This window comes from Gekko japonicus, unplaced genomic scaffold (genome assembly GCF_001447785.1).
Source record: "Gekko japonicus isolate JY-2015 unplaced genomic scaffold, Gekko_japonicus_V1.1 scaffold42, whole genome shotgun sequence".
In the NCBI taxonomy this organism is placed as follows: Eukaryota; Metazoa; Chordata; class Lepidosauria; order Squamata; family Gekkonidae; genus Gekko; species Gekko japonicus.
This window is the reverse complement of record NW_015165831.1, coordinates 1,073,766-1,095,104: the sequence shown is the minus strand read 5'-3', so window position 1 is coordinate 1,095,104 and position 21,339 is coordinate 1,073,766. Positions and strand designations below refer to the sequence as shown.

Genomic DNA, 21,339 nt, shown 5'->3' with positions numbered 1-21,339 from the left:
TTCTCCAGGGAAACTGATCCCTGTTGTCTGGAAATCAGTTGTAATAGCAGGGGTTCTCCAGGCACCACCTGGAGGTTGGCAACCCGTTTAAGCACGCAGAGGCGGGCGGGATTGTACTCTTTTCGCCTCGGTAACCGTCATGGCTGCCGGAAGAAGAGAAACAAGAGACGAGGGAACGGGGCAGAGGGGCGCGTTCGTTAGTGAAGAAGCCAATCAGCAACGATGGGGGGCGTGGTCGGCCGGCAGAGGTTTTATAATGAGCCCGAGGCGGGCGCGTGGCGTCTACGGTGCATTGCACTGTTGGCGGCTCGGGCGGGTGGTTGTCCCTGCGTCCGATCCCCGCCCGTAGCGCTCTTGCACCGGGGGCAGCCTCCCCGCGCATATATAACGCCTCCCTTTTTGCCCCCAGTGGGCCTGGGCTCGACCATGTTCAGCTGGGTGAGCCGCGACGCGCGTCGGCGCAAGGAGCCCGAGCTGTTCCGCACCGTCTCGGAAGGGCTGAAGCAGCTGTACGCCGGCAAGCTGCTGCCGCTGGAGGAGTATTACCGCTTCCACGACTTCCACTCGCCGGCGCTGGAGCCCGCCGACTGGGAGAGCAAGCCCATGGTGCTGCTGGTGGGCCAGTACAGCACCGGCAAGACCACCTTCATCCGGCACCTCCTGGAGCAGGACTTCCCCGGCATGCGCATCGGGCCCGAGCCCACCACCGACTCCTTCATCGCCGTCATGTGCGGGGAGACCGAGGGCGTCATCCCGGGCAACGCTCTCGTCGTCGACCCGCGGCGACCCTTCCGCAAGCTCAATGCCTTCGGCAACGCCTTCCTTAACAGGTAGGACGGGGCGGGCAACGCGCGCTTTCTCTGTGCTTTGCGGGCTAGGGGAGGTGCTGGAGCGGTACGGCCCAGTGGACCGCCTCACTGAGAACTAGGACAGTGCTGAGAGTGTAATGTGCTGTGGTCGAAGGGAGAGGTCTGCTTACTGTTCATTTCCAGCAGAGGGAAGTAGCGTTACGTTGCCGCAGGGGGGAGACTGGGCGTTTGGGCGGCTCATCTGCAGTGTCTCCCTAATGGGCCCCGGCATCTTTTGCTCTAGTTCTTTCTCCATCCCTGGGCCTGAGTAATCCCCGCTTACTGCACGCGAATCTTGACGCGCCAGTGCAACGTAGACGGCTCATGAATTCGGGGGAAGGCTTTTGCAACCGCCTTCCAGAGAGGCAGTTGCGAAAAAGTTCGCTGGAATCCACATGCCCCACCCAGCCGGTGCCCGGCTCGCGACCTGCTGTGGCAACTTCTCTAGAGCGCTGCTTCTCTTGTCCCACCACCCGGCACGGCTTTCCTGGCCAACTGGGGCCGAGGCTGGACGCTTTAATGGCAATGTTACTCAAAGTTAATCCGGCTGCTCCCTTGAGATACATCCCCTCCCTTTTTTTGGCATCCTTCTTGTGGTAGCTTTTGTTTTGCCCGGTCCTAGAATCTCTTTGCTTTGTGTTATGCTCTGAAAATCCACAGAAAGCCCAAGGGGGGGGGGGGGAGAAACAATCAAGTTCCCCAGCTCAGCCACCCATGAGACTGGAATTGCTCTGCTCCCTGGGCTGAAGGGTACTTGTAGGGCCCCCAAATGTGACCTGCCTTCCCTATTGAAAAGCTCTTGAAGTTGTCAGAGCCCCAGAAGCTATGCCTACCTGTCACCCTGACAGCGGTGTGTGTCTGCTGCTCCCTAGCCGAAGAGCACCAGCAGAGTCCAGCCACGGAGGGGAAGCTTTGTCTTTGAAGCGTGGCTTGCCGCTTGGTTGGAAAGGGGCGTGGAGGTTTGGCTAGCAGCTTGCAGAGGTTCTTCTTTTGCTCTCCTCTCGCAGTGAGGCAAGAAGGAGCTTCAAGAAGACTGGGCAGAGACCAGAGGGAATGGCAAAGCTGTTTGGCTTGTCAGGCAAGCCTGCCTTGGGGGGCTGTGTTTATTATGTCCTGGCTGTGGTGTGGGGGAACCCCTTAGATTTTCTTCCTTGGGCACTGGATGGTCTTGCACCGTTTCTGTGGCCTTTAGTGCCCCAGGTGTGCCCCACTCCTTTATGTGACAGGAACTGCTGGGTGTGTGTGTAAATTATTGTCTCCTTCGGTGTCCTCCATTTAAATTCTCAGACCTGAACTTTGGAACCTGGGAGACAGTGTGCAGGTTTTTACACTGCATGATGTTAAGGTTTTGGTTCCAAGTCCCTCTCTCAGCCCTATTTCTTCAAGGCATAATCTGCCCCCCCCCCCCTCATTTTCAGTTCCTGACAGATCTTGGGTCATCCAGTTGAAATTCTTCCTTCAGAATGAGGAGACTGTTCACAAAGGGGAGAATGTTTTGCCTAAGGCATTAGAAGGAGTTTGGGGTGGCACATTTGGTTTATGGCAGTTTTCCCTCAGCCACAAGTTGTTTCAGGGTTTAAAGGTGAATGTTTCCAGATTTATGTCTTTAAAGGGGTACTCCCCCCCCCACAGAAATAGGGAAGGGCTTTGTAAGGCCTGTGCATTATTGGGAGATTGAATGGATTTAGCTGCCTCTGAGACAGGGTCATGATCTGAGCACTCCCAACTGAGGCAAACGTGCTTGAAAAACAAGCTGAGGCCGTACGGGTTTCATGCCAGGTTGTCTGATGTATTATCTGCAGGAGTCTTTGTAGTGCTAGCTTCACTGGAATGTGGGCCTCAGATCTTGTAAGGAGGGGGGGACAGTTAATACTTAAACCAACTCTCTTTAACCTTCAGTTGCCCAGCGATCTAAATATGCTGTCCAGTTGGCCTACCGTAATCCTCCTTGCTGGATCACAGTGTCCAGAGGGATGTGGGAGGGACGCTCTGGAGGCCCCTCGTCTTAAAGTCTCCAGGGGGATTCCACAAGAGAGCTGTTGGATTATCGCTGCCCGTGCCATCCTTGTTGAGACAGCTGCCCACCGCTGTGGTGGATGCCCTGAAGTTGAAAGGCAACAGTTGAGCAGTTCCACCCACAGGAATGTTTGTCCATAGGCTTCTGGGCTAAGTGGGAGTAAATGCTGGCAGAGTGGTCGAGTTAGGGAAAGGGGTGTGTGTGTATATTCATTTTTCCTGCTACGTGCAGGGCAAAAGTAACTATTGGTCTGCAGCTGCAGGAAAGCAGTGTGCTGACACTGTGTTCTTGCAAAGGCAAGGATTGCTGGTGCTTATTTCGGAAAGTTTAGTGTGCTGTTCATGTGGAATTCCTGTGTGCAGGAGCACGCTTTATTTATTTAAAAACATCTATTAGTTGCTTTTTTCCCTTGTGGGATTTAGGGCAGCTTACGATATAAATAAACCGTTATAAAAACACACAAGGCACGCAATAAAAATAATAATTATAAAACCCATAGATGTCAACGTTTTGAAAACTCCAATTAGGACTTGCCCATGAATGAAAATTAAACCAGTCAAATGCAGTCCTAAATAAAACTGTCTTCGGCTACCTCCTGATGCTCTGCAATAAGAACATAAGAGATGCCAATGTTGGATCAGGCCAAAGGCCCATCCAGTCCAACACTCTGTGTCACACAGTGGCCAGAAATACCAGTGCCATCAGGAGGTCCACCAGTGGGGCCAGGACATTAGAAGCCCTCCCACTGTTGACCCCCCCCAAGCACCAAGATGACAGAGCATCACTTGCCCCAGAGTCCCTATCTATACCTTGTGGCTAATAGCCACTGATGGACCTCTGCAATGAAGGGGGCAGGTGCAGCTCCCTGGGGAAGTTGTTCCGTAATTGTGGGGCTGCTACCAAAAAGGCCCTCTCCTTGTGTGCCTGCCAGACAAGCCTCTTTAATTTGTGGAACAGTCAGGAGGGCCTGTCCCCATTATTTTAATTCCTGGGCAGGAACATATGGAAGAAGATGTTCATTTAGATACCACAGTCCAAAGTCATTTAGGGCTTTAAAAGATAAAAACTTTGAATTTGGTCTCGAGAGTAAATCGGTAGTCAGTGTAATTGCTGTAGCATCGGAGATTTAAGCTCCTGGTAGCTGGCTCTGGCCAGTGATCTGGCCGCATCTAGGAACACTCTTCAAGGGTGGCCCCAAGTAGGAGTATATTGCAGCAGTTGAGTCTAGATGTAACTAAGTTTTGGATTGCCATGGCTAGGTCTAACTGAACCAAAAATGGGCGCAGTTGACACACTAGTCAAAGCTGGGTAAAAGCACTCTGAAATGCCGCGACCACCTGACTTTTCAAAGGGAGTATAACCCCATCTAAGATAGGAGAGATCAAGTCCAAGGCCTTTATACTGAGACAGATAACCTCTGTCTGATCAGGATTAAGTTTCAGTTTGTTGACCTTCATCCAGCCCATTACTCCAAGCACCAGTTCAGAACATCAACAGCATCCTTGGAAGTAGGTGGGAAAGAAAAGCAGAGCTGGGTATCATCTGCATATTAGTGACACTGTAGCCTAAACCTGCAGACGCACTCCCTTAGTGCCTTCTTATATATATATCAAAGAGCATGCATTCTGCACTCATCTGCAGGCGAAACTCATCTGGTGCAACGGAGGGAAGGTGACCCTGACTTCCCTAGAGAATGTATGGTTGCAGCAGGGCCCTGTGTCTGTCCTATTGAAGGGGGAGGTGTCCCCATTCTTTCTTCAAGCAGCCGGTACTCTTGCATTCCTTTTTAAAGTTTTCTTTATTTTTCTTTCGCTTTTCTCCCTCATGGGACCTAAAGCAGCTTATCATATCATTCTCTTCCCCCCCCCCCGCCTTATCTTTGTGACAGCCTTGTGAGGTAGGTTAGGCTGAGAGATTGTAACAGGCCTAAGGTCGCCCTGTGAGCTTCCATGGCAGAACGGGGATTCAAACCCAGCTGTTCCAGCTCTGCCCTTTGATGCAAGGGCAGGGTATGCCTAGCTTCTAGGTGACCTTCGGCCCATCGCTAGGAAGGCAGAGGTGCATGGTGTGATGGCTCCTACCTCTAACATATCCATCACTCCTTGGAGCAGTGTGTACTTATTTGTTAAAATATTCATGTTCTGCTTTTCCTTTTGGCTCAGCTTTTTGAAGCCTTTCTCTGATCTAATGCATCTTCAAATGTAGTGGCTCTTCACGGGAGGGAGAGCCTCTTAAGATGGAGGGAGGCTAATTGGAGGAAAGTCGGATCTACCCCATTGCACTTGTAAGGAACCTCCTAAAAATGTTTTTTTTAATTACTTTGCTGTCTTGTAACTTCTTTGTTTTCTTGATGGCCCACGTGGGGAAGAAAACCCTGATCTTCCTTTTGAATAAATGTCGTAGCTGGAGAGGTGATTGGTGCTGTGTGGATCTGTGTTCCTCTTTTGGATAGGGGTTCAGACTTCCAGACTGAAACGAACCCAAGGGCAGCCTGGTCTTCCAGGAAAAACCCGCTGTGGCTGCGGTCACACGGAACATTAGGCACGCTAGAGAGACGGAAGATAGGCGGATTTTCCGGGCGCTATCTCACCGCCAGATCTGGGAAGCGTAGAGCTCCCGTGGCTCACTCGAGGCTTCCTGCCGAAGATGCGGGGTAAAAAACTAGTACCTCCGAGGTACTAGTTTCCGGTAACCATGGGGCAAGGGCGGGCGTCTGATCGCGTTTCCGGTGGCATCCGGTGCCCGCCCGTGTCCCCTTGCAAAAAGGGTTTTTTCCCCCCAAGTCTCCATGGATGCGCACAAGCACCCAACGGAGCATGCGCATGCTTTGGTGTACAAAAAAACCCCACAAACCCGTTTGCCACACTGCGCCGCTTCTTTGCCGCATGGCAGGATTGTCCTAAGATTGGCACCTCCCCCTACCCACGGGACCTCCACAGGAGGTCTGATCGCGCAACCGCGCGTTATTTAGCCCCGGGGCAAACAGCCACGCCTCCCCCCCCCCGCAATATCCGGCCCGTGTGACCGGGGCCTGCATTAGACTGCTCATGGTCCCCAGCCAGCACCTCCCACCCAGTTGTGCTGAGGGCTGATTGGCTGGCCTTTGCACCATTCACAAAATTGTCTTCCCAGTGAATGCTGGCGGTTCAGTTTGGTGTAGTAGTAAAGTGCACGGACTCTAATATGGGAGAACCGGGTTTGATTCCCCACTGCCCCACTCGCAGCTGCTGGATGACCTTGGGCAAGCCATAGTTCTGTCAGAGCTGTTCTTGCAAAGAGCCGTTCTCTCTGAGCTCTCTCAGCCCCACCTACCTCACAGGGTGCCTATTGTTGGAGAGGGGAAGGGGAAGGGAAAGGAGTTTGTAAGCCGCTCTGAGACTCCCAGTGAAGGGTGGGGTATAAATCCAATCTCTTCTTTTTATTATTAGAGTGCCTTTGAAAAGTACCCAGTAGCCCTGACCTGGATAGCCCAGGCAAACCCGATCTCGTCAGATCTTGGAAGCTGAGCAGAGCGAACCCTGGCAAGTAATTGGAAGGGAGACTTCCAAGGAATACCAGAGCTTGGGATCCAGAGGCAGGCTACTAAGTCTCCTCTCTGAAAAACATCCAAGCCCCCAGTAGGGGGTCACCAGAAGTCACCATGACTTCCAGGCTCACAGGCAGGCACACACACACACACACATACACACAAAATACCAAAAAAAGAGAGAGAGTACCCAGTAAATGTTTAAACAGAACCACATCAGGCCCCGAGAACTGAAAGTCTAAAAAGGTCAAAAGGTTGCAGGGAAGGGGGTAAAAATCTATTTCGGAAGCAGAGCTCACCCTGAGACAGAAAAGTTCCCATCCACTCTTCCTGGGATGAGGAGCCTCCATCTTCACAGTAAGGTTCTACATTTTGGCACAGTCTACACGCTGGGCAAGGGTCCCCAGCATTTTTAAGCCTGACACAGCACAGTGGGCGCAGCCACAGAATGTCTGCCACGGGAGGTGGGGCTGGCCACAAAATGACTGCTGCAGCTTATCTTGAGTCATGTACTGAAGATCCTTGTGCTGTGGTTTGGTGCCAGTTTGGTGTAGTGTTTAGGAGTGCAGACTCTAATCTGGGAAACCAGGTTTAATTCCCCACTCCTCCATGTGCAGCTGCTGGTGTGACCTTGGGTCAGTCAGTCACAGTTCTCTCCAAGCTGTTCTCGAAGAGCTCTCTCAGCCCCATGTACCTCACAGGGTGGTTGATGGGGGCGGTAGTGAAAGGAGATTGTAAGCCACTCTGACACTCCAAGTGAAGGGTGGGGTATAAATCCAATCTCTTCTCAGCTGCTGCCAAAGCAACATTTTTAAAAAAATCTGCATAGGCAATCATATCTCCAGTGGCCAGTCAGAAAGGCCCATTCACTTTCTAAAAACACGGTGGGCACCAGAAATGATGCTGGCAGGTGCAGGCACCCATGGGTAACATGTTGAGGACCCCTGGACTATGAACAGCATGCTCGCAATGTCTGTTTTGGCCTGTGAACCTTTTAACAACAATGAGATTCTCCCCCCCCCCCCGAAAGCAGAGGGTAGAGATAGGCTGAGATGGGCCAGGTAGTCAGGCAAGCTGCGAGGGTCTTTGGTTGACTGTACTCCCTCTACCTCACGAATGTGGACTGAGACCCAGCAAGCAGCGATCACTTCCCAACTCTGTCTCCTCCTGCTTTCAGGTTCATGTGTGCCCAGTTACCCAATCCTGTTCTGGACAGCATCAGCATTATCGACACCCCCGGGATCCTGTCTGGAGAGAAGCAGCGGATAAGCAGAGGTAAAGGCTCACAGGGAGCGGTCCTTTGTAAGGATGAAGGCTGGCCAGTGGCCTTTCATGACTCACAGGGGTTTTAATCCCTATTGGCAATGGTGTTGCGTGCCCGTGTGCGCTATCTAATCAGAGCAATCGGACTCTGTGCATTGTGTAAGATTCCAGCATTCCTTTTCCTGGGAGGGGCAGGGAATGGCCACACTTCCAGGCTTTTGGCATAATGCCTGCCCTCTGTGGCCAAGATCTGGCTTCCATGGAGGAAACTCCCTCCCCACCTTCCCACATGTGCTGAAGTTTCCAGGCATAAGCTTGGGGAAATCTGTGGCTGGCACACAGAGTGGCAGTGCTCGGCCCTTAGTTTTGCTTTTCGTATCAGCCATGGGGCCCCAGTGCTAGGAGAGAAGAGCATTCTGGATGCTTGGGGTTGCTGCCTTTTGTTTTTTTGGATCCGGGACAGAAGGCCCTGGTGTCTCCTGCTGGGTTGATAGTGAAACTTCTCTCCTGTCAAGGATGGCAGCTAAAAATAGCAGCTTTCTTCCAAGGCACTTGACAGGCCTCTGACTTGGCTGGCCGTCCTCTCCTTTCTCTTTTTCCTGGGCCTTTTGGCACCTTGGGACGGGCCAGTTGTTCTGCCTGGTGCCTCTACCCCCCACCCCCACCAAAGCACTATCTCTTTTCTCTTTCTTTCTACAAAGGAGTCTTTGACACAACTGCTATTCTCTGGGGGAAGGGGCTTGGCCTGAAGATGGAACGTGGAAGCCGGCGTCAGCCTGGCCCCGGGTCTTCCTCTGCCTGAGTCACTGTGTTAGTGTCCCATATTTGGCATGACGGAATGGAAGGAAATTCTTTCTCGCTGTAACTACGTTGCCTGCCATTCCAAAATCCTGCCCTCCTCTGTTTCTCTCTCGTCTCCCTGGGCTACTAGCAGGAAACTGCCGCTTGCCGATAAGGCGCTGCTTGACCCTGGGGAGTGAGAAAGCAGGATGCGTGCTCCATCAATCTTGATGTAGCGTTTCTCCCTGCTCAGACATCATCAGGGCATCGCTGGGCTGCTCGTTCCATTTATTTTATGGGCTGCTTGTAACAGGGTTGCCGGATTGGCCAGTTCCACTCCCTCCCAGAATTTTGCGTTACCCTGGCAGAGTGCACATTTGAGTGGACAGTTTTCATAGACAGCTGCCCCAACAGTTTGAGGAGACAATAGAGCGACTCCTCCCAAGGTTGATGCCACACTAGAGGAGCCAGTAGTATAATTAAGGAGGACATAGGAAGAGCCCTCCTGAATCAGACCAGTGGTCAGTGTGGTCCAGCATCTTGGCTCACACAGTGACTAACCAGTTGTCCTGGAGGGCCAGCAAACAGGGCATAGTGGCCCCTGATGTTGCCTCCTGGCCCTGTTATTCAGAGGTTTACTGCCTCTTAATGTGGAGGTTCCCTTTAGTCCCCATGGTTAATAGCCACAGGTAAACCTTTTTATTTTCAAAAAATTATATCTCCTACTTTCTCCCTCATTAAAGGGCTTGAGGAACCTGTTGTAGGCTGTAGCACTGACCTTCCCACCAGAACTGTGTTGGAGACTGGTTCTGGAGCTCTGCGTTCTGCATGCATATGTTTCGGCTGCAGAAGCACGGAATTCCATGCCCTCAACTCATGTTCTTATGTTCTTAACTCAGCCTTTTTTAAAAAAAGCCTGCAGCTGCCAAGCATGTACAGCCTTGCCCCTTGTCTGGTGAAAGCATTGAGCCGTCAGAAAACTAGTTCCTATTGTGCTTCCCAATTTTGAAACCATAACCAAGGCTTTTCTAAGCTTTTTGAATTCAAGCCTATTTCCAAAACAACACTGGGTGTGTTTAAAATAATGAAGCTTTCCCATTCTTGGGCAACTTGTGGTGAATATAGATAGAATTGCATGCAAGTTGGGGCAGCCCTGCTTAGAATGCCTTCCGATTCCTCCCCCCCCCCCGTGGTAGAGATCCAGTTTGGTGTAGTGGTTAAGTGCGCGGGCTCTAATCTGGGAGAACCGGGTTTGATTCCCCACTCCTCCACTTGCAGCTGCTGGATTACCTTGGGCAAGCCATAGTTCTGACAAGAGCAGTCCTTGAAAGAGCTCTCTCAGCCCCACCCACCTCACAGGAATCAGATGTCTGTTGTAGGGAGGGGAAGGGAAAGGAGTTTGTAAGGCACTCCTTTGGGTAGTGAAGGGCAGGGTATAAATCCAATCTCCTCTTCTTCTTCTTGTTCACAGGGCAATCTCCGGAGGTCATGGTAGGCTTTTAATTTGGTCCAGTTCCTGTCATCTTAATTAAACTAAAAGCATTTTGGGTGTGGGGGGGCTGCTCCCCTCTAAACCCACGGCAGATCTCATTTGAGCTGGATTGTGGTTTGTTCCGTTGCATTTGCTTTACACCAGTAGGGAAGCTGGGCATTTGCTTTATGCGCAATCAGGACAGTGTGTGTAGGATTCCCTGCAGTGTCAGGAAATGTGCAAAAAATGTGGGAACATAAGCCTACTCCTACAAAGCTCAACTGGGAGACCTTGAAACAGTCACTCTCTGAGCTTAGCCTACCTTGCAGGCTTGTGTGGGCACAATAAGGAAAAGAGAATGCACGTATGCCACCCTGAGTTCCTTGGAAGAGAGGGCAGTATAGAAATGCTAGGTAGAATTGGCAATTCAGCTAGTGAAATTTCAAAAGCCAGAATTAGTTCCACTGGTCAATTTGGGGGCTTAGGGTTAGGGATCACTGCTTGTTCCACCTGTGACTTTGCAGAAGCAAAAATATGCCAGGGCTTGGTGTTTCTACCGTTTATGTAAATCACAGATCCATGGAACAGTCACCTCTAGATTAGACTACTAATCTAGACCACCTCTAGATTAACTCATTCCACCCAGGGCTGCCCTTGAACCTACTCCGGAAACTTCAAATGGTCCAGAATGTGGCAGTGTGGGCCCTTACTGGGACCCCTTTGAGAGCGTATATACAACCTGTGCTCTGCCAGCTACACTGGCTCCAGATTGAGTACCAAATTAGGTTCAAGGTTTTGGTACTTGCCTTTAAAGCCCTAAACCAGGGGTGTCAAAACATAAGGCCGGGGAGGGGACCCGGACCAGCCCATCCGGGGCTCTCATGCCGCCTGCAAGCAACTGTTATGTATGGAAATGCAAGGCCTTTCATGGTATCCCTTGGGGAAAAAACTAGTCTTGTATATGATTACATATTTATTGTGGCTTTTGTGGATTCCTCAGTAAGTCAGTTGGTTTTACTTCTAGGAATCAATTGCTTTTATCGGTATTTTGAGCAAAAAAATAAGGTTAAAGTTTATATCTCCGGTACCTGGTGTTTCATTTTACGGCACACATGGCCTGGCCTGACAAAGTGACATTTATGTCAGATCTGACCCTTATAACAGTTGAGTTTGACACCTAAATGATCTGGGACCATTGTATTTATGGTGTGGGACCGCCTCCCCCTGTATACACCTTAGAGAGCATTACACTCGTCTGGTGGCAACCTGCTGTTAGTCCCTGGCCCCAAAGTGGTTTGGCGGTCCTTGACCAGGGCCTTCACGGCTCTGGCCCCAATGTGGTGGAACTCTCTGTTAAGTGCGACCCAGGCCCTGCGGGGACTTGGTCCAGTTCCGTAGAGCCTGTAAGACAGAGATGTTCTGCCGGGCATGTGGCTGACGACAGTGACGGCTAGAGAGACCAGCTGGCCTCCCTCCTCTCCTCCTTTTTCCCTCTTCCCTTTCCCCCCTCTTTCTATTTCCCCCTTTCCCACCCTGTTTGTTCCCTTTTATCCCGTTCCTCTCTTCCCTGATTCTATCTTTTCTTTCCTTCCCTTTTTCTCTCTCTTGCCTTTTCTTCTTCGGGCTTGCCTTCCTACTCATTTATGAGGCCATAGATTTTTCTGTGTCGGCTGCCTCCCCAGTTGCCCACCTGTGATGGATTGTTGGGGCGCCCTCTGATATAGTAGATTGGGTTTTTTAAAAGAGTTTTAGGTTTTTATCTTGTAATATGTGGGTCTTAGTCATTGTAGGCTGTTGATTTAATGTATATTTGTTTGTTGGAAAATGCCCTGAGCCCCGCTTGTCGGGGAAAGGAGCGAGATACCTGTTGAACAAAAAAAAACCCAAGTAAATGTCCACCCCAGAGACCAGCTCTGACAGTGATGCTGTGGATCAGGATAGAAGAGGGCAGCCACAGGGCAGGTGGATCATCTTTGTTTCGCTCTGGCTCGTGAAAGTTTTGTTGTTGAGTCGCAGTTGAGTCCGACTCTTCGCGACCGCATGGACCAGATCATGCCAGGCCTTCCTGTCTTCCGCCGTCCTCTGAAGTTGGCTCAATTTCATGTTCGTTGCATCTATGACACTGTCTAACCATCTTATCCTTTGCCGTCCCCGTCTTCTTTGACCTTCAGTCTTTCCCAGCATCAGGGTCTTCTACAGTGAGTGCTCCCTTCTCATTTGGTGGCCAAAGTATTTGAGCTTCAGTTTCATTATCTGGCCTTCCAGGGAACAGTCAGGGTTGATTTGTTTTAGGATTGACTGATTTGATCTTCTTGCAGTCCAAGGGACTCTCAAGAGTGAAAGTTTACACGGCAATAAATGCATTCGTCTCCCATAAGGTGTGTCCAGCTATTGATTTGTAAGGCTTTGCTGGGCTGGAGTGCAAACCCTGGAAGTCCTTTCTGCTCTGTCAGGTGAGACCAGCAAAAACCCAGGGCAAAGGGCTGTCAGTTGCAAGGCACCCTGTCCCCAGGTGCCTTGTGGCTGGCTGCTGTAATGGTCGCTTGCCAAGTAGACGGAATTGGGCGTGCCAAGGTTGCGGGCTGGAGCATCTGGTCAGCTTTGTCCTTTCTATGAATCCTGTACCTGCAGAAGAGCACAACTCAAATTTATTATCTCCTTAGAGACCAACAAGATTTCCAGGATTCCAAGATTTCCGGATACAGGTAGTACTTGTATCTGATGAAGAGAGCTTTGACTCTTGAAAAGCATATGCCCTGGAAATCTCAGTGGTCTTCTAAGTTGCTACTGGACTCTGAGTTGCATTCTTCTGCTGCAGACCAACACGGCTACCCACCTGAAGCTGCTCATGCAGCTGTCTCAGGCCTGTTACTGTGGGGGAGGGAACCTCTGGAATCCGGCCCCCACCTTCCAGGCCTCACCTTTGTGTTCCTTATTGCAGCATCTTGGAAAGAATGTGTAGTGCCCAGGCTCCTCTTTGGCATGGCGCCTCTTTGCTTCACTGTTAGGGCTGACTGTGCTGTAAACATTAGTGTGTGGTTTCCTCATAGTGGCCCGAAGTGAGTCACAGGAAGCCCTGGTCTGCTGGGACACCCCTCGACTATTGTTCAGAACCTTGTTTTTCTCCACACCTCAACCAGAAAGACCAGGAAGCTGTGAGACAGCCAGCAGGGAAACTTCTCTCCCACCTGGGGAGGTTTCAGGGAATCCAAAAGAGGCAGGAAATCCTATCCTCCTGTCTATTTGAGGCTTGATTTAAACTTGGTGCTTGCGAGGCAACAGTTCCCTCCCATGGGTCTTTGCACAGGCAAGGGTGTCATTTAAATTGGGCTGCTGCTGCTGCTGCTACCCATGCAAAGCAGGTTCATAGGCCACATGTATCCCAGGTCAGGCAAGATGCTTCGCGAGGGCAAAACCCCAAAGGGAAGAGCTTCTGCTTTGCCAGTGCCACATTAAAATTGAGTCTGACTCCATTTGGGGGGGGGGGGTGCACTTAAAGGCAGCCAATGGAAAAGCCTGATTTCCCCTGCACTTAAATGTATTTATTTTATTTATTATCAGATTTATACCCCACCCTCCATAAGGGAGGGACTGTAGCATTTCCTCTTGGCGGGGTGGGGGTGGGGGAAGCCTCTGCCACAAGTGACTGGGTCGCTAACAGGAAGCGAGATGCTTGGATACGACTCTGAGCATACAACTGAACATATCCCCCATTCAAAAACTAGCTTGAAATCAGCAGGGCGTACATGTTGCAAATGCTGGCCGTTCAGCTGAGAGGTAGCTTTGGAGCCATTGGGGCTTCTGCAGTGCTCCGTCCCCTCCAATGCAACGCAAGCCCCCACCCAACTCAGGGCCACCGGATTCTGTCGCACTGCTCACTGCCCAGCAAAGCCACTGGTTTTTCCAGTGCCCTTGGGTGCTGCTGGAGTCACAGCTAGGGTTGCCGACCTCTAGCTGACACCTGGAGAATCTCCCGCTTTTACAATTGATCTCCAGATGACCAAGATCAGCTCCCCTGGAGAAAATAGCTGCTTTGGAAGGTGGACTGTCTGGCATGATACCCAGCTGAGGTCCCTCCCTTCCTCAAAATTTCCCTTCCCCAGGCTCCACCCCCAAAATCTCCAGGTATTTCCCAACCCGGAGCTGGCAACCCCTAGTGGAATGTGCAGGCTACCTGTGGGCCTCACTCTCCACACTGCCCCAGGGAGATGAAATGATTCTCCTAATTGTGGCCTGCCTTCTCGGTAGCTTTCAAGCGTGGCTCAGCTTCCAAGCTTGAGAAACTTTGTGCCTTGTGGTGCATTTTCCTCATCGCTGAGTGAAAGTGCAGCCTTGGATGTGAGCCAAGGCTTCTGTGGTGGAGGGCCCAAGCCCCAGCTTAGTAGCTTCTGAAAGCAGAAGGCTCGCAGGCCTAGCTTGCCCTGGCTTTGCTTGATCCTGTGGGAGTAGGTGCAGGTGGATCCGGGCGGGAGCCAAGGGTTTTGTCTGTGTCTTTCCCCTCCCCTCTCTGCCTGTGGGAAAGCTGTGCCCCATGGTGACCTCATGCCCCGTCAGCAGCATAACTGAACTCCCTGTAAGTTGCCTGAGGGAAAGTTCCTCATTGAGCAATCAGCCACAACTCATCTCTCCCCCCCACCATTAAGCCAGGCATGTTTGTTCTACAGAGTCTTTAAAAAGCCCCCAACACCATCCATGCTCCACACCCTCATGCTCTGCATTTTAATCCACACAGTTGCCAAATTTGGTTGCTCCCTTGGAATTCCTGCTTCACTGACGCGAATGCAGAAAACTTGGGCATGGAAAGGGCAGGGCAGCTCTTACCCTTCTTTTGCCACACCGACGGGTACGGCTGGGTGGCCGAAGGGCTCTCTGTGTGTTTGTGCTGTGGATCAGCTAAACCAGAACGTAGCCAGCTTTCTCAGCAGGGTTCCATGGGGCTTGTGGTTTTTATGCCTTGTGACCACTTCCTCCTGAGTGGACCTCATTTTTTTCTTACCTGAGCTCTCCGGGGAGGTTCTGACTTTCACTGTAAGGTAAAGGTAAAGGTTCCCTTGCTCGAAAGCCAGTCGAATCCGACTCTAGGGTTGCGGTGCTCATCTCCGTTACAAAGCCGAAGAGCCAGCGCTGTCCGAAGACGTTTCCGTGGTCATGTGGCCGGCATGACTAAACACCAAGGCGCACGGAACGCTGTTACCTTCCCACCTAAGTGGTCCCTATTTATCTACTTGCAATTTCTTGCTTTCGAACTGCTAGGTTGGCAGGAGCTGGAACTAGAGACAGGAGCTCACCCTGTCTTGCGGCACCCGGGTCTTGAACCACTGAACTACTGACCTTCCACAGCCTGCAGTTCAGCGTCTTAACCACTTGAGCCACCGCAGCTCCGACTTTCACTGTAAAGAGCACATATTTTTGTTTGTGGAAGCCCCCTACCCCGCCCTGGGTTTGATCCCCTGCATCTCCAGTTTTAAAAGCTCTTTGGGTCACAGAGCAGTTGCTTGTTGGAATAGGCAACTCTTACCATTAAAGTAGTTCAGCAGTGGAATCAGCTGCCTAGAGAGGTGGTGAGCTCTCCCTCACTGGTGGCTGGCTAGATGAACATTTGTCAGGGATGCTTTAGGTCAGTGGTGGCGAACCTATGGCACGGGTGCCAGAGGTGGCACTCAGAGCCCCCTCTGTGGGCACGCGTGCCATCGCCCCAGCCAGGCCCAGACCATCATTAAAGTGTCGAATTCTCTGCCAAATTTAAGTAAATGAAAGCATTTGGGATTGCTTGCCTTACTTTGTTTGGATCATCTTAAGTTAATGTATGAGTTGTTTTTTCTAAAGTAAAACCTCAGTATTCAGGTTAAATTGCTGTTGGCACTTTGCGATAAATAAGTGGGTTTTGGGTCGCAGTTTGGGCACTCGGTCTCTAAAAGGTTCGCTATCACTGCTTTAGGCTGATCCTGCACTGAGCAGGGGGTTGGACTAGATGGCCTGTTTAGCCCCTTCCAACTTTATGATTCCACAGAACCATACTATGTAGAACAGCAGCCTGAAGACCATATGAGGCAGCTTTCTCCATCCATTTTCTCTTCCCTCGCCAATCCAAGTGGTAAAGCTTAGTAGAGCACTTGTTTTGCGAGAGCTGTTTAGGCTGGTTGTGGCACAGTCTTGCCTCCATGGCAAAGGATAACCTGTCAGAGCCCATGAAACAAGCAAAGCAAAGGTTGATATGTTGGGGGCATATAGGTCAAGTGTTTCTTGTGTTCTGAAGATTTGCGGTTGTGGGCTGGGCTCATGCTTGCCAGTTGCCTTCAGTCTTTGAGTACCATTCTCCCCTCACCTCACCTGCCAGTGCCAGATATTAACTTCCCCAATTAAGAGGTTGCAAGCAGGAGGCAGAATTGGTGAGAGTCTTGCTTCTCATCATTTCCCCAATTGTCAGTGGAATTTTGCTATTCTGAGAACTCAAGAGGTAAAGAGGGCATGTGATGTGCTGAAGTTCAAAGCTGTTTGAAAGGCAAGTTGGTACCTTTGGAAGGGTAAAATGCAGCTTTATCAGCCCTTCTGTCTGGCTGCTGAACTCTTAGCAGCTTTGCTGTGCTGTTAGTTACTTTTCTCCCTTTCTCACAATACAAGAACTCGTGGGCACTCAGTGAAATTGCTGAGCGGTTGGGTTAGAACGGATAAGAGGAAGTACTTCTTCATCCAAAGAGTGATTCACACTTGGAATTCACTGCCACAGGAAGTGGTGGCGGCTACAAGCATGGACGGCTTCAAAAGGGAATTAGATAGGCATATGGAGCAGAGGTCCATCAGTGGCTATTAGCCACAAGGTATAGATAGGGGCTCTGGGGCAAGTGATGCTCTGTCTTCTTGGTGCTTGGGGGGGGGGGTCAACAGTGGGAGGGCTTCTAATGTCCTGGCCCCACTGGTGGACCTCCTGATGGCACTCGTATTTCTGGCCACTGTGTGACACAGAGTGTTGGGCTGGATGGGCCTTTGGCCTGATCCAACATAGGCATCTCTTATGTTCTTATGTGGTGTAGTGATGGTATCCCAGCTGAGCTATTCAAAGTCTTAAAAGATGATGCTGTTAAAGTGCTGCACTCAATTTGCCAGCAACTTTGGAAAACTGGCAAATTGAGTGAGTGGTCAGTCGCATTGGATCCTGGGCATTGCCCATTGTATTAACTGTTTTAAATCGTTTTAATTGTATTTTATCGCACTGTTGTGCCTTGTCTTTGGTATTATGGTGTATTGCACCTACATATTGTAAGCTGCCCTGAGCCCGCGTGTGGGGAGGGCGGGGTATAAATTAAATAAAATAAATGAATAAAACGCAACAGTGGCCACAGGATTGGAAAAGGTCAGTATACATTCCAATCCCAAAGAAGGGCAATGCCAAGGAATGTTCAAACTATTGCACCATTGCACTCATATCACACGCTAGCAAGGTCATGCTCAAGATCCTACAAGCTAGGCTTCAACAGTACGTGGATAGAGAACTGCCAGAAGTACAAGCTGGCTTTTGAAGAGGTAGAGGAACTAGAGATCAAATTGCCAACATTCGCTGGATTATGGAGAAAGAAAGAGAGTACCAGAAAAACATCTACTTTTGCTTCATTGACTATGCTAAAGCCTTTGACTGTGTGGATCACAACAAACTATGGCAGGTCCTTAAAGAGATGGGAGTACCAGACCACCTCACATGTCTCTTGAAAAACCTGTATAAGGGTCAAGAAGTGACACTTAGAACCAGATATGGAACAACTGATTGGTTTCGCATAGGAAAAGGAGTACGACAAGGATGTATATTGTCACCTTGCTTATTTAATATATATGCAGAGTACATCATGCGAAATGCTGGCCTGGATGAATCACAAGCGGGAATTAAGATTGCTGGGGAAAAGATCAACAACCTCAGATATGCAGACGATACCACTCTAATGGCAGAAAGTGAAGAGGGCCTAAAGAGCCTCTTACTCAGGGTAAAAGAGGAGAGCACAAAATTGGGCTTGAAGCTTAACATCAAAAAAACTAAGATCATGGCATCCGGCCCCATCACTCCTTGGCAAATAGAAGGGGAAGTCGTGGAAGTAGTGACAGACTTCACGTTCCTGGGATCCCAGATCACCGCAGACAGTGACAGCAGCCATGAAATTAAAAGACGCCTGCTCCTTGGGAGGAAAGCGATGGTGAACCTAAACAGCATGATAAAAAGTAGAGACATCACCCTGCCAATAAAAGTCCGCATGGTCAAAGCAATAGTATTCCCAGTAGTCATGTATGGCTGCGAGAGTTGGACTATAAGGAAGGCCGAGCACCAAAAAATAGATTCTTTTGAACTATGGTGCTTCTTGAGAGTCCCTTGGACTGCAAGAAGAACAAATCAGTCAATCCTAAAAGTAATCAACCCTGACTGTTCCCTGGAAGGCCAGATAATGAAACGGAAGCTCAAATACTTTGGCCACCAAATGAGAAGGGAGCACTCACTAGAGAAAGCCCTGATGCTGGGAAAGATTGAAGGTCAAAAAAGTCGGGGAGGGCAAAGGATGAGATGGTTAGACAGTTTCATCGATGCAACGAACATGAAATTGAGCCAACTTCAGAGGACGGTGGAAGACAGGAAGGCCTGGTGTGATCTGGTCCATGGGGTCGTGAAGAGTTGGACGACTGTGCGACTGAACAACAACAACAAAAATGTTCTTATGTAGTTTCCTCACATCCTGTAATCTTTCCTTTTTACCTAGAGTAAAAACAAAAAAGCAGTGCCAAGTAATGCTGCTGCACTTCCTCTGGTGCACTGTGCCCTAGGGGTGCACACTCAGTATATCCCAAGCTGAATAAATACCCCCAAATACTGGGTATTATTCAGCCAAATCAGATTAGAGAATGTGATTCAGCTACCAAAATAGCTGTGCCTGAATAAAAGCTGATATTATTCGGCTTTTATTTGGTCATGGCTAGAAACGCCTTCCGAGTTTATTTATTTATTTATTTATGGATTTATATCCTGCCCTCCTTGAAGGCTCAGGGCGGCTAACAGCGAGGCTCGAGTGCCAAAGTTAAAACAGATCAAAACAGCATAAAACAGAATAAAACAATATAATACAAACAACAAAGTGTCAGTGCTCCATTAATGGTGAGTGAACTCAGAAGGCATTTCAACTTTATGCCTTCTGAACTAAGGTTGGGCATAAACCGGGAATACTTAGCCATTTAAACCTAACAGCAGGGTGGGTGAGCCCATCCGCTGTTAGGCTGACATGGCTGGAAGCCAATTCATTGATCCCTGCCGATCTGCTAGGTCTAAATGGCTAAAAGGCATTTCATCTATCCTTTTTGCTGTCCCACCCCCACTTGGAAGTTAAGAAACTGTTAGGAAACTCAGAAGGCATTTAGGAAACTCAGAAGGCGGCGTGACTCGGCAAGTGAACTCAAGGTATTTAAACTTCAAGTACCTTCTTAACTCCATTATACCATATGGGACGGTCCCCATAGGGTATAATGGAGCTGAATAAATTCGGGTTTCCTGGATATTTACCCGAATCCAAATAAAATACCAATATTAGGGTTCGGGAATACCGATATTTTTCAGGTCCAATAGACCCAAATCAGAAAAATACCAGAAACCTTTTTGGCACTCCCCGCCATCATGCTTCTGTTACAGTAACCCTGAGCCCCCTAGCCATTTGTCCTCTGCTGCTCCTTCTGTGAACTTCTCTATTCCTTGTGGCAAAAGTATCATCTTCCCCAGACCCTGTATCTTCTGATTTAAGTCCCAGATAACTGTGAATGAGGATTCTGGGGTTCATTAAGGCCACTAACATGGAAGGTGCCTGAACAGCGCTGTGGTGGTCATTTGTTTGTTTTTGGAGACCTCACCTGGGTAGCCTTGATTACTGTGGGTGGGCACCAAAGGCAGACACTTCCTGTTTTTGGTTCCTTGTCTGTAAACTGGCATGGACTGAGCAGATGTAGATCTGCCAGGGCAGCTAGACATGCTGAGCAGAGCGGGCTTTGCATGGGCCCATTCCACAGTAGGATAATGATTTGGGGCTCTTCCCTGAGCCATGGATGGTCCAGGCCAGGCATCCAGTAGAAGCAGATGCTCTCTTTCTTAAAGACTGGACCAAACCAGGCTGTGAGAATACTGGAGAAAACCAACTAGAGATGTACAATTTCCCTATAAATGTGTACGCCATGGAAGAATGCTTTGTAGGGTTTTTCCAGGAAAGGAGTTTGGGGAGGTATTGAGGTATAGGAACACTGGTGTCTTTACTAAACCTTATTTCACTGTTTTCAAAAGTATGGAATTCTTAACATATAGCATATTCCTTACGTACTTGGTGTATTTCTTTGCTTTTCAACAAGCCACATTGTGACTATACCCATTAATAAGAAAAGAGAACTGCAGACTGCACCCTGTGCTATCTTAGGACATGTAGAGGGAAAAAATAAAAGCTGAAAATAGGAAACAGCTTTTGTAATAAGTAATGTATCTGGGCAAGTAATCTTGTAGAGTCACAGAGCTAGCTGCATACTTGGATGTAGTAGTTAATTAACTTTATGACACCGAAAGCACTGATCACAGTAGTATATTTTGGACCAAATTAGTCATATTTAAAAAACAAACATATCTTTGGAAATATGATTTAGCATATAAAACTGTAGTGTAAGCCGCCCTGAGCCCGCATGCGGGGAGGGCGGGATAGAAATAAAATGAAATAAATAAATGTTTATGGAATTAAAGTATAAATGCCTTAGTTTTCTGTGAGTATTTGAGAGAGTCTGGATCTGGACAACCCAGGTTGAACAGCCTGATCTCTTCAGATCCCGGAAGCTAAGCAGGGTTGGCTCTGGTTAGGGATTGGGTGGGAAGCCCAGGGTCACTGCACCGAGGCAGGCAATGGCAAACCGCCCCTGTGGAAACCCCATTGGGGCGGCCGTGGCTGCAGCTTGGCAGCCCTTTCCACCACCACTTGGGAGAGCTGCAAACGGCTTTGCCCTTTGCCACCTTAGTGCATGTGTATGTGAGAGACAGAAGAAGATAAAAGTTGAAATTAGAAAGCAAAATTCTATAGTTAAAAGTGTATATGGACAAACAGACACAGTGGGTTGGATCCAGCCAACTTTTTGTTTGCCCTAATTAAGTCAGGGTCCCTAACTGGATGGAGAGGTAGGGTAACAAAAAAGGAAAACCTTTAACCAGGGGTCATTTCGTAGAAAAAGAGCTAGGGGAACTCATTAGCATATGCCACACCCCCTGACATCACCGGAAGTGTCGAGGCCACACCCCCTGCCATCACCGGAAGTGTGTCATAAGGCCACACACCCCGCCCCCAACGGTCCCGGCCGCCGCCGGCCTTGCAGCTCCACTGCCGAGCCCCATGAGGGGCCCAGCGGTGGACCTGCAAGGCCGGCGGGAGTGCAAGGAAGCCCCGCGAAG

At 49.7% G+C, this 21,339-nt stretch overlaps 1 protein-coding gene across 1 annotated transcript in view; it reads left to right on the top strand.

Annotated features, from left to right (window-relative positions):
• The first annotated feature begins 294 nt into the window (after nt 1–294).
• EHD1 (EH domain containing 1) overlaps nt 295–21,339 on the top strand; it is a 31,941-nt gene continuing 10,896 nt past the window's right edge. Inside the window, exons 1-2 of the mRNA XM_015410848.1 lie at nt 295–830; nt 7,569–7,666. Coding sequence (XP_015266334.1) covers nt 427–830; nt 7,569–7,666 — 502 coding nt within the window. The 5' untranslated portion in view covers nt 295–426. The remainder of the gene's footprint in view (nt 831–7,568; nt 7,667–21,339) is intronic.